The 11,996-nt window shown below is 44.2% G+C and overlaps 1 protein-coding gene across 1 annotated transcript; it reads right to left on the bottom strand.

Moving 5' to 3' along the window:
* Positions 1–3,407: 3,407 nt before the first annotated feature.
* On the bottom strand, positions 3,408–11,945 carry fshr (follicle stimulating hormone receptor). Its single transcript, XM_071907663.2, has 14 exons — positions 11,758–11,945; positions 10,059–10,130; positions 9,709–9,783; positions 9,344–9,418; positions 9,185–9,259; positions 8,451–8,525; positions 7,910–7,990; positions 7,198–7,266; positions 6,971–7,045; positions 6,145–6,330; positions 5,651–5,871; positions 5,266–5,447; positions 4,475–4,666; positions 3,408–3,923 (listed from the first exon to the last, which is right to left on the bottom strand). Exons 1-14 carry the CDS (start codon positions 11,943–11,945, stop codon positions 3,408–3,410), a joined length of 2,082 nt encoding a protein of 693 aa, XP_071763764.2.
* Positions 11,946–11,996: the final 51 nt, after the last annotated feature.

The raw sequence follows: 11,996 nt of genomic DNA, 5'->3' as shown, positions 1-11,996 counted from the left end.
AGCTGTGTGTCAAACTACTCGACCAACCTTTCTGTCGGATGCCGATCTGATCTCTGCTCTGATTCGGACAGGCAATGTTTTAATCAACACTGGTCATTTCACTAATGGACCCGCTAGACATCCGACAGTCACCAAAATAATGTACACACACTGCAGCCTCAACCCCCATTGTTGAGGGGGAGGAGGAGGGGGTGTAGTGTAGAGCTAAATGTAGGTGCAATTACTGGCAATGACCTATTGTGCTTAAAATATATATTCTTGGGGGCAAACCTATGTATCAGGCCATTGACTAGGAATAGACTATTCTATTAAACCAAACATTTAAAGATTCACTAAACTCACTTGACTGGCATAAATTGGCTGTCAGTGGATCATTACCAAAAATAGAGGAGTCAAATGCAAGTTTACCTTGAATTTGTCTTGAATTGGCTCATATCGTGCTGACACACACCCACACACACACACACACACACACACACACACACACACACACACACACACACACACACAGATTTATATATTTATAACAAACACATCTATCTATAATTTCATGGAAAACCTATGGATGCCACCAGATGGCATTGTTCGGCTGCAAATGAACGATTAGGCTATGATTTCAAAGTAGAGGACAGCATTTTTCAGGATCATCTGAGACCTGGTGTTCCATGACAGTGTCTCACAGTGACATCTGCAATTCAAATCGAAGGGACTTCTAAACCTTTACAGGACACTGGGTGCAGACTTGTCAAAATACTTAGGAATAAATTGAGTGTTCAATCAAGAGCAGAACATATTTGTTTCTGGGTGCTGCATTAAAACATTTTATGAATGTGGACATTCCTTTTGTTCTATCTCATATTCTCTCCGAATGATAGGCGACACCGATCAATCCAGAGTTCTCTGTAGAATCAGAATTCTGGAAATCCAGGATCCTTGGACATCATTCTACCTTGTTTTGTCTGGTGGTCAGTTGTTCTGTTTGCTCCATCATCTTCTGTTTGAAAGTCATTGTTAAGTCATATGGTTCCACAGGGTTCTGTCTGGAGTTTCTTTGTTTTGTCACATTGTTCTGCAGTGTTCTGTCTGGAGTTTCATTGTTCTGTCACATTGTTCTGCAGTGTTCTGTCTGGAGTTTCATTGTTCTGTCACAATGTTCTGCAGTGTTCTGTCTGGAGTTTCATTGTTCTGTCACAATGTTCTGCAGTGTTCTGTCTGGAGTTTCATTGTTCTGTCACAATGTTCTGCAGGGTTCTGTCTGGAGTTTCATTGTTCTGTCACAATGTTCTGCAGGGTTCTGTCTGGAGTTTCATTGTTCTGTCACAATGTTCTGCAGGGTTCTGTCTGGAGTTTCATTGTTCTGTCACAATGTTCTGCAGTGTTCTGTCTGGAGTTTCTTTGTTTTGCCACATTGTTCTGTCTGGAGTTTCATTGTTCTGTCACAATGTTCTGCAGTGTTCTGTCTGGAGTTTCTTTGTTTTGTCACATTGTTCTGTCTGGAGTTTCATTGTTTTGTCACAATGTTCTGCAGTGTTCTGTCTGGAGTCTGTGAGAAAATCTGTGAGAAACAGGGCAGTGACATGGTACCTATAGTGCAACCTGGCAATAATCCTTCTATTAATGGCTCCGCTCTGTAGGCCCAGACTTTTGTTGCATTGCTCTGTCTAGACACTGTGGAGATGGTCAGCTTTCTATGTGAAATGGCCCAGAGTTGACAGGAAAGTGTTGGCAAGGGGAGGATGGTTTTCAGAGACTCTAATGTTGAGCTACCGGGACTGCATCAGTCTAAACTGACTTCAAGAGAGCCTGCTTCAGAAATAACATCATTCCTTTTTTGCCTAGAGCATCGTATGGATGTAATCTCATATGCAACTCCTCTTTGTCTTCAACCTCTTTTTTTGACATGATAGAATTGGGTTTGATACCCCTGTCTTGTTACAAAGCCAGGAAGAAATACACATTCATGAAGACATGTTGAGAAAGAATGACGCCACCGGCTGCAAGAATATGCTAAAAATGTGTGCACTTAACGCTCCCCAGAGAATATTACATTGTATTGTAATTATTGTATAAAAACAAAATGTTGTGCTGCCCCCATGCTGCCAAGAAATGTCTGAAGTGTTTATTTTTCATGCTTGACTAAATTAATTAAAGCCCCACACTGCACTGCTGTGATGGTGTGCTCTGCTGTCATTATCATATGAATAAAAAAATGCATGTTTGTTTCTTTGCACGCTTATTGTGCCAGTAAAGTAGGGTGAGTTAAGTCTGTTTGTCATTGTACTGGTATTTCATTTCACAGCTGAATAGACAATAACAGAGTGGTGATCACAATAAACCCTGCATCAGTAGTGTCCTCTGGTGGCTAAAGACTGTAAGTACACCCACATTCACTGTTGACGTGGGAAGCAGTGTATCCATCCATATCAATGAGGTGGACTCAGATCCTGTCTTGCACCTGCAGCCTTGAAACCCCAGCTTACGTGTGTGTGTGTGTGTGTGTGTGTGTGTGTGTGTGTGTGTGTGAGTGAGTGTGTGTGTCTTATCTAGCCGCCATATCCATCCTCCTGTTATGAGTGGTGAGAGCAGCTGTGTAGTCTCCCCTCCCACACCCACCCACCCTGACACACACAGAGTCGGGGGTGGGTGGGGTCATTTCGTCCTTGAACGCATCGGATGCTCTGAAGGACTGAGTGTTTCTAGATAAAGCCAGCTCAAGTTGGTGTGTGTGTGTATTTCCTCCACATACACTCAGGCGGAGAACATGTAATAAACATCTTTATAAATGATATAAAAAAAAACATCCCACAGAAATATTTGGTATACACAATGATATAAAAAAGTGACACTTGATACTATTTTCTTATAGAACAAACAGGATTATTACATTTCACTCATGTAAGAAATGATTTAAGAGGTATGGAGAGCTACAGCAGACAGAGCGTATGTGTTGATTATTAATCAGCAGGTCCCAGTGGTGTGTTTTTTATTAATATTACTTGATCATGATGTCTCTGTTCATTTGTTGGTGTGCATGTGTAGGTGTCCCAAGTGTCACCCCTTGGTTAAATAGGGTTTGAAAATACTTTTGTTTGTTTTATCCTACTTGGGGTACCAGATGGGTGGGGTTTGGTATATAGGATGATACACTGAGTGCCAGAAAGTTTAGACAATCACAGGAAAGTATTTGAAAGTAAATTTAGTATAGTTCTCTGTGACTGACAACTTACATGACACTATCTAACTACTGATGCAGTAAACCCCACCCATCTGGCACTTCAAGCAGATTAAAACAAACACAAAGTGACAGCTATTTGACTTAGGTCTGGTGCATGAGTCTCTATCTGTAGTTAGCCTGTATCTGTAGTCAGACTGTACATGGTTAGTTGTTGTGGGTCAGAGGTCAGAGGTCAGTGGCTGATACTAGCCAAGGAGTACAGCGTTCCATGGATGCTCTTAGGGGAGGTCCATGTGGGCTGCTGGCAGGAGGAACTCTCGGTCCGGTAAATCTGCGCCCGGGTCTTAAACAGGCCGAAGCGCGCCGTGAGGAGAAAGAAGTCCTGGCGGAAGGTGCGCGTGAAGAAGGCGTACAGGAAGGGGTTGGAGCAGGAGTTGATGGGGTAGAAGAGCACCAGCAGGAGCTTGGCGTGGGAGACGGTGATGAGAGGGAGCTTGAGGGCAGCCGAGATGGCGAAGAAGGAGATGGGAGCCATGCAGAGGAAGTCGGTGAAGATGAGCACGGCCATGCGCTGGGCCACGTGCATGTCGGCGTGGGCCGGGGCCGACGAGGGGTTGCGGACGGTCAGGTAGATGCTGAGGTAACAGCCGCACACGCAGATGAAGGCCAGCACGTTGAGGAGGAGGAGAGACACCAGATAGACCTGAGACAGGAGAGACTCCACGTCCATGGGCAGGCAGATACTCACCTGCAGGGCATGCAAACACAACACACACATTTAAACACATATATATTGACACACATAGGCTGTATATTGACACACTATTGCACATGCTGCTCCAATCCAAGACAAATTGCTTGAAAAATCCTACAGTACTATATTACAATCCTACAGTTACTATGTTATTATGCTGATTCCAGGCTAAGGGGTGGCTACCATTAAATGCACTTGAGTACAGGTTGCCTTTCTATACAGAGAAAATACATTTCAGATATACTTCAGAATATGGTATGAAGTATTTTTCAAAATATACACAGTACAACTGTAATTGTAAAGGTAAATGACATTCAATATATATTTTAGACTCTGGAAATGCATTTTCTTTCTAGGCACTCCCAAACATATTTTGGTCACTCAAAATATATATAGGTTGTAGGTATAGGTTCATATGCCATTATGCATCCCCATTTGAATTAACCTGAACATTTACTAAAAGGGCCACAAAATGGCTGCAGGTGGGAGCTATGACATCAAGAGAGAGCAAAGGATTGACAGGGTGAATTATATGGAGCATCCACCTTGCTGTAGCTGCTGACCCCCACTGTGGGCAGCAAAGCAGCCAGGGAGGAGAAGACCCAGCCTGCCGCCATGACGATACAGGCGTGTCGTAGGCGGAGCTTGCGGTCGAGGCGCAGAGCGTGTGTGATGGTGTGCCAGCGCTCCAGGGTGATGGCTGTTAACGTAAACACTGACAGCTCACTGGCAAACACCTGAAAATCACACACACACACACACACACACACACACACACACACACACACACACATATGTAGATATGTGTCAAATATATCAAACATACAGTATGTGAATGCTATTATTGGTAATTCATATGCAATAAAGTTTGGGAATGTTACTTCCCTCTAAAACAACCTCAAACACATGCAAGCACACATACATGCAGACACACACACAAAATGCATACATGTGCAAACACACACACACACACACACACACACACACACACACACACACACACACACACACAGAGTCTTACTTAAGTTACTTTTGGGGTATTTACATAAACTTACATTTGTTTCCTGGAGACTTACCCTAACCCTAACCATAACCACTACTTGCCTAAACCTAACCCTTACCCTAACCTTAACCTAACCCTAACCTTAACCACTGACCCAAAAATCAGCTTTTTACCAACTGGGGACACAGCTTTTGTCCCCAATTGCACAAGCCGTCCCCAATCAACTGGTCTTAAGTCTGGTGTGTGTCCCTGAAAGTGACTTAAGTCATACCCACACACACACGCACACACACACACACACACACACACACACACACACACACACACACACACCGTGAAGAAGCCCGCAGCACTGCAGCCCAGGCCTGTCTGCCAGTCGATGGCATGGTTGTAGTACTGGCCACGAGTCAGCATGTCTACAGTTGCTATGACTACCAGGTAGATGCCCATGCAGAGGTCGGCGAATGCCAAGTGGCACATGAGGAAACGAGGAACTGTCAGCTTGGCTCGGCTGCCTGTCAACACAGCGGGGGGGAAGAGAAAAAAAAGAGAAGAAAGAGAAAAGTGAGAATGACTCACACAAGTATAAAGCTGTACCACACCATCTGACATGTTCAAGCAGGCATCTAGAAAACACCCCACACGTGCTTGAAAAGACTCAAAAACGAGGAATAGCATCATGTGAATTCTGCTTTAGAGTTGAATTCCCCTTCAATACCTAACAAGACCAGAAGCACCGCCGTGTTCCCCAGCAGTGCGAGGATAGAGATGATCCAGATGAGGACCCGAAGGGGGACGGTGGCCATGATGTCCTCACAGGGGTTAAAGGCGTTGGGGATGGGGCTGCAGGTGATGGAGGTGGAGTTAGAGCAGTGGTCCCTGTAGAAGTGAAGGCTGTTCTGAGCGCCGGGGCGGGAGCACAGGGAGCTCCACCTGGACCTGATGCACACAGACACACCATGCATGCACACAACATGCATGTACAGACATAGACACATGCACACATATATACATTTGTGCACATCAGGGTAAGAAATTCACTTGATACTTGATAACTTGATCATCATCAGTCTTTTAGCAAAATATTTTCAAAAATGATAGCAAATGAATAGTGGTGACTATGGACACTGGAGACTACCAATCATATCATCAGATAAGCATATTGTCCCATCCCTAGCATATACTTTATGTGCGCAGTGTGTTGGTGCGTACCTGTTCCTGTGTATGTCGTGGAAGGCGCAGCAGTGTGAGGGGTAGGTGAGGTTGGCCTTGTGGAGCTTGGTGAATAGCTGCAGAGGAGGAAGCTCTCTCAGATGGAAGGCAGACTCTGCAATCAGCCTCTGCAGTCCGCCCAGGATGGACTCCGGCAGGCAGCTCAGCGCTGTGTGAGAGACGTCCCTACAGACACCAAGACAACCAGGGGCTGAGAGGGGAACGGAAACCCCCATTTTAAAGCAATAATCCATTTTCATGAATAAATGTACGTTCTGCTACTCTATTGCAGACTGATATTATACAGTAGTGATTCAACCTATACCCCGTTCATGAAAGCTGTAACAAGCTGTTCTAAACACCTGCTGTCTGGTAGGTCTTTACTGGGAAAAATCGTATGGTGCACAAGAAGTGATGCATTTAAGTTTCTAGCAACAGCAGTTTGTTTGGAATAAACAGAAGAACTGGCTGAACAGACAAAGAAAAGAGCGCCACCTACAGAAACTCAAACTCCATCAACAGAAAATCCAAAAAACCCCACAGATTTAGTAAATTACCACAATTACCACATTAATACAAATAATGCCATGCACCATTTTTATATGAGGGGAAAATAATTTTTCTCACCATCCCTCTTGTTACATTTGAAAAACTTCACTTGTGAGTGTATTTTTAACATAAATGTGTCATTTTGTGTTTTTATTGAGCTTCCCCACACAGGCCACACTGTGCATTGTTTTCTCCTACATGCTGAGAAATTAATAACAGCTGATGATGAGAATGGTGAGTCATGTGGGCATGAGTTGCCGTCGGTCATCACGCTTACAGCACTACCAGCCCACTGGAACCCGTGAAGGCGTTAGGACTGATGTGAGTAAGCTGCTGGTTGCCTGTCAAGAACCTGAGAGAGGGACGGGGGGGGAAGGAAGAAAGAAAGATAGAGAGAGACAAAGAAAGAAAGAAACAAAGAAACACATAAAGAGCACACGTCAGCTGACTGTTTTTTTTTTTTTAGCCTCGGTGTATAATTGTGAGTCTGTGCCTGTGACTCACAGTCTGTGCATCTTGGTGCCGTTGAAGGCGTCACTTGCCACCTCCTCGATGCCATTTCTGGTCAGCCGTCTGTCATTGGGAAGAGAAGCCAAGTTACAGTCATGTGGCTCTAACTTTGAACACAGCAAACAGTAAAGTCACATCTGATCAATCCAGGATAATTTTAATTTGCTCCAAGTCACAGTAGCATATATGTAATTCTCTGGTACTTAATGACAAATGCTATAACTATGGCTGTATAGAGCTTCAGTCTTGTTTTTATTATTATTTCATTATTATTTAGATTGATATAATTTAATGAATTCTATTAAATTATTATCATTATTATTAGTAGTAGTAGCAGCAGCAGCAGCAGTAGTAGTAGCAGTAGTATTTTTTTATGTGTACTGGAAAGATAAATAAATGCATACAATTAAAATACACATACACATAACTGTGATTTGCTGAGCCTGAATCATCATGTGGTTTTCAGCAGGATTCCAGTTCTGCAGCTTAAAAGGAGAAGAACGACGGCAGAGAAACAGAGGAGGCGTACACACAGAGATAGAAACGTTCGAGACGGAGAAAATGGAGACAAAATATGAGACGATAGAAAGCAGGAAGGAGGGCAGGGAGCACTGGAGGGAGCATTCATCACGGCACACGTAAAGCCACTCGGAGCTGTCAGAGAGGTGTGGTGCGTGCGGTTCTGAAAAAATAATGAATCCCTTACATCTCCTTGATAGTTTGAGTGCAGAGGCCTCTGAAGGCATTGGCTGGGACTCTCTTTATGTGGCTGTTCTCGTGCAGGTCACTAAGCAGCACATACACCAAAACACACACATGACAAACTACACACTGTGAAAATGCTGACTAACTAACACAGTAACAGCATGATATATACACTGAGTGTGCCAAATATCAGGAGCGCCTGCTCTTTCTGTTATAATGGCCGACCGGGGGAATCCAGGTGAAAGCTATGATCCCCTATTGATTCCAGCTCCGCTTCGACTGTGAAGCGGAGGTGTAGATGAAAAGGAGGAGACAGGTTAACGAGGGATTTGGAAACCTCGAGACGATCCAAACACGGACTGCATTCCTGATATTATATTATACTCAGTGCGTAGGGTTTAACTGTGATGTCATCTGTGTAGTCGTGTGTCTATTTTTGGGCATGTATGACTGTGCGTGTGATAATGTGGGTATGTACAAGTGTGAATGCGTGTTTGTGTGTGCACTTGAGCATGTGTGTGCAGAGGGGCGGGTTGACCTACAACAGGAAGCCGAGGGCAGCAGAGTGGATCTGGGTGAAGTCTGGAAACATCGTCAGTCCAGTGTTGGAGATGATCCTGTAATACGCAGAATATCCACTGAACCTCACTATATTCACACCGTGACCTCCAAACAACACACACTCTCTGCACTGAGTCACAATAATTAAGTCTGACAATATTAACCAAGATAAAAGTTAAGAGGGGCGAAGAGACTCAGACAATTTATTAGCAAGAAGCACAAGTGACAGATGTTTTATCCCAAAACGCTATTATATCCTTTTTTGGGAAAAACTCATTACATGCTCAGCATTCAACATCTCTGAAATATGATCCAGTCTGCCAAAGTGTTATTATGTCAATGAGGCAAGTTAGTTATGTACTGTCTTTGAAAAAAATTTAAAAATCATTCACGGAGCCAGTTTATTATTATTATTATTCTTGCTACCAGTTGTTTTGCAAGAACTCGATTTCACATGTTTGAAATGGAGGATAGCTCATTTTGGGGCAAAACTTTTCCCTTTTTTTTCCAGTCCAGGGGCCAAATGTGACTCTTAATGTCTCTTCCAGGGGACGCAGGCTCATTAAAAAGTAATGTCTCTGGCCATGTGGGGACCCAGAAGAACTAGGCCTGCTGTCCGTGACCCATTTTGGCTCCACACTCAGTTTAAAATTACATTCATTTTTGACTGAGTTCCTCTCCGCTGCGCATTCACTGTTGTGCTGCAGGTACTCACAGGTACTGCAGCTTCACAAGGCCCCTGAACGCATCTGGATGGATGCCTCCCAGGTCTTTTGACTTGGTTATGGTTCTGAAGGAAACACAAGTTGTAATGAATGGTGTGTTATAGTTAAGGGACTATTACTACTGCCTTTATCTTTACAGCTGTACCTACATGTCAGTGAGCTCAGTGAGGTTGGAGAAGGCAAAAGCCCCGATGCTCTCCAACACACCGTTCTCTGAGATGATACTGAGAGGGAGAGATAAGTGGAGATAAGTATCAATGAATATTCTGACGGATAATGGGAGAGGAAGTGTCAGTGGATGGTGGTGCAGCTTTAAAAAAAAAAAAATACAGCTGTTAGATTCTGCATGCACGTTTATTCTTGGACACGCTCGTCTCCCACCGCCCAGCCAAGCCTACTCCCACACTGTTTGGGTGATCCACTTTCGCTGAGTTTACAGCTCATCTTGTTCCATATCAAAGACTAAACACACACACACACACACACACACACACACAGAAAGCTGCGTACTCACATCTCAGTGAGCTCGGGGAGGTTGGCGAAGGCAAACGCACCGATATTCTTCAACATGGCGTTCTGTAATATGACACTAAGACAGGAGACGTTGGAGAGAAAGAGAAAGAGGGTGCAGGTTTTTCGGGGGTGTAGAAGCAGAAAAGTGAAGGAGTGGAGGTACAGAGAAATTCATTTGTTCCTTGATGTGTCCCCCCTCCTCCCTCTCTCCTCACCTCCCCTCTTGTTTGGGTGATCCATATCTTCAGTGTTTTGACCTCCTCCACTCATCATGTTCCATATCACAGAGTAAACACCGACGACACACACACACGCACACACACACACACACACACACACACACACACTTACAGTTTCTTGAGTTGCTGCAGGCTGGTTAGGGCACCCTGGGGAATCGCTCTGAGCTGTGTCTGTTTCACATCCCTGTTGACACAGAAACAGCCAATCACATCAACCCTCACTGACGAGCTCACGGATCACAGAAACCACTCCTGAGAAAATATCAGTGAATAATTACTGGGTGATGTGCTGTGAATTTGCTACTTCTCACATGTGAATAATGAAGGACTAGTGACGACTAGTTACTGACTCACTTTAGGGATTTTCTTTTCATGCAAGTAAACTGTGTGTGTACACTGTAGGGCTGGGCGATATTATATATCGTATAATACTGATATTGTGATATGAGACTAGATATCGTCTGGCATTTTTGGTTATCGTAACATTGAGAAATAACTTAAATGCTACTTCTTCCTGGTCTTAAAAGCTGCCTTACAACGTGTTCTGGCTGAGTAAAATGGACAATGATTGGCTTTACCTGCTCATCATATCCACATTACTTATTACTGATAACACATTACTGATTACTAATGATCATTACTAATTTTCAACATTTTCTTATGTGTAAACATCTTATGACAGCACGAATAGGCTCATCCACAACATATCGTCACATTATCGATATCGAGGTATTCAGTCTAAAATATTGTGATATTTGATTGTGCCAATATCACCCAGCCCTTCCTATGAGGTTCTGAGCTTATTTTGCATCTGGTGTTGCAGATCGCATCTGAAGTGACCGTGCATTGCTACATACTTGTAAACATCCCCGCTGTCCCTGAGCCTTGACCTTTGAGCGAGCAGAACAGAACAGATGAGAACACACACATCGCTGCCTGGGAGTTCACCATACTTCCTGGGAAGAGTCCCTGCTTTTGCCACAGAGTCTGTCCCTGTAGTTTATGTGTGTGTGTGTGTGTGTGTGTGTGTGAGCGTGTGCTTGTTTGTATGCTTTTGAGTGTGAGTGTGTGTAAAAGATATATGTTTTTTGTTCTTTATTTGTGGAAGAGTGTCAGTCGATCCTGAATTTGACCTTGACGTGGACACTCTCTCTCTCTCTCTCTCTCTCTCTTCCTCCTCCAGCCCATCTGTGCTCCTAGCCTTGAGATTCCTTCAAAATGTTTCAAGTGCCAAAACAACAGGTCAGTGTTTACTGACTGATCTCACTCTGTGTCACCGTGTCAGCGACACCCAACCCAACAGCAGCACCTTCACCCAGCACCTCCGGAGCTTAAAGGAGAGGCTTTGTGATCGAATCCTCCAAAATCTGAGCAAGGGGGGAAAGTCAGGAACTCACATTCTCCTCCACAAAAACCTGATCATAGTGGGTTTGATCACTTCACCCCTAGCAGCTCAAACCATTGCAGTCTCAAAGCGTGCGTGTGTGTAACTGTGAGTGTGAAGCCGCTGAGCAAGAGCAGACGTGCGGCACATACATTCCCCAAAGTAAATGAATGTTAAATAAAACCAACGCTGGCATGTTCGCTACTGCGTTCAGCCAAGAGGAGATGAGCCAGGATTAGTGCAAAAACAATAAGACTAAATCATCAACGCTTTATTGCTTCTCGCTGATATGGGATTTTGACTTGTAGAGTCTCTGTTATATTACTGCAGGAATTTCTTAACAATTCCCCTAAGGTGTGGGGCAACAGTGGAGCTGTCTGTGTGTGTGTGTGTGTGTGTGTGTGTGTGTGTGTGTGTGTGTACTCACAGGTACTTGGTGTTGCTGGGGATGTCGGAGGGCATTTCTGTGACCCTGCTGCCCAGACAGTGGTAGGAGCTTCTGTTGGCCGAACAGGACTCAACCTTCACCTCAGCTCCAGGCACCAAGGCTGCTGTGTCCGGCACAATCTTCATCATCACCATCACCCACATCATCACCATCATCATCATCATCATTAACAGCCTGTGCCCTCTTTCCTCAGTTCGTACCAGGAACTTATTCCTAAC

Source organism: Centroberyx gerrardi, chromosome 20 (genome assembly GCF_048128805.1).
Source record: "Centroberyx gerrardi isolate f3 chromosome 20, fCenGer3.hap1.cur.20231027, whole genome shotgun sequence".
Lineage (NCBI taxonomy): Eukaryota > Metazoa > Chordata > Actinopteri > Beryciformes > Berycidae > Centroberyx > Centroberyx gerrardi.
Note: the sequence above shows the minus strand (reverse complement) of the source record. Positions and strands in the feature narration are given on the sequence as shown.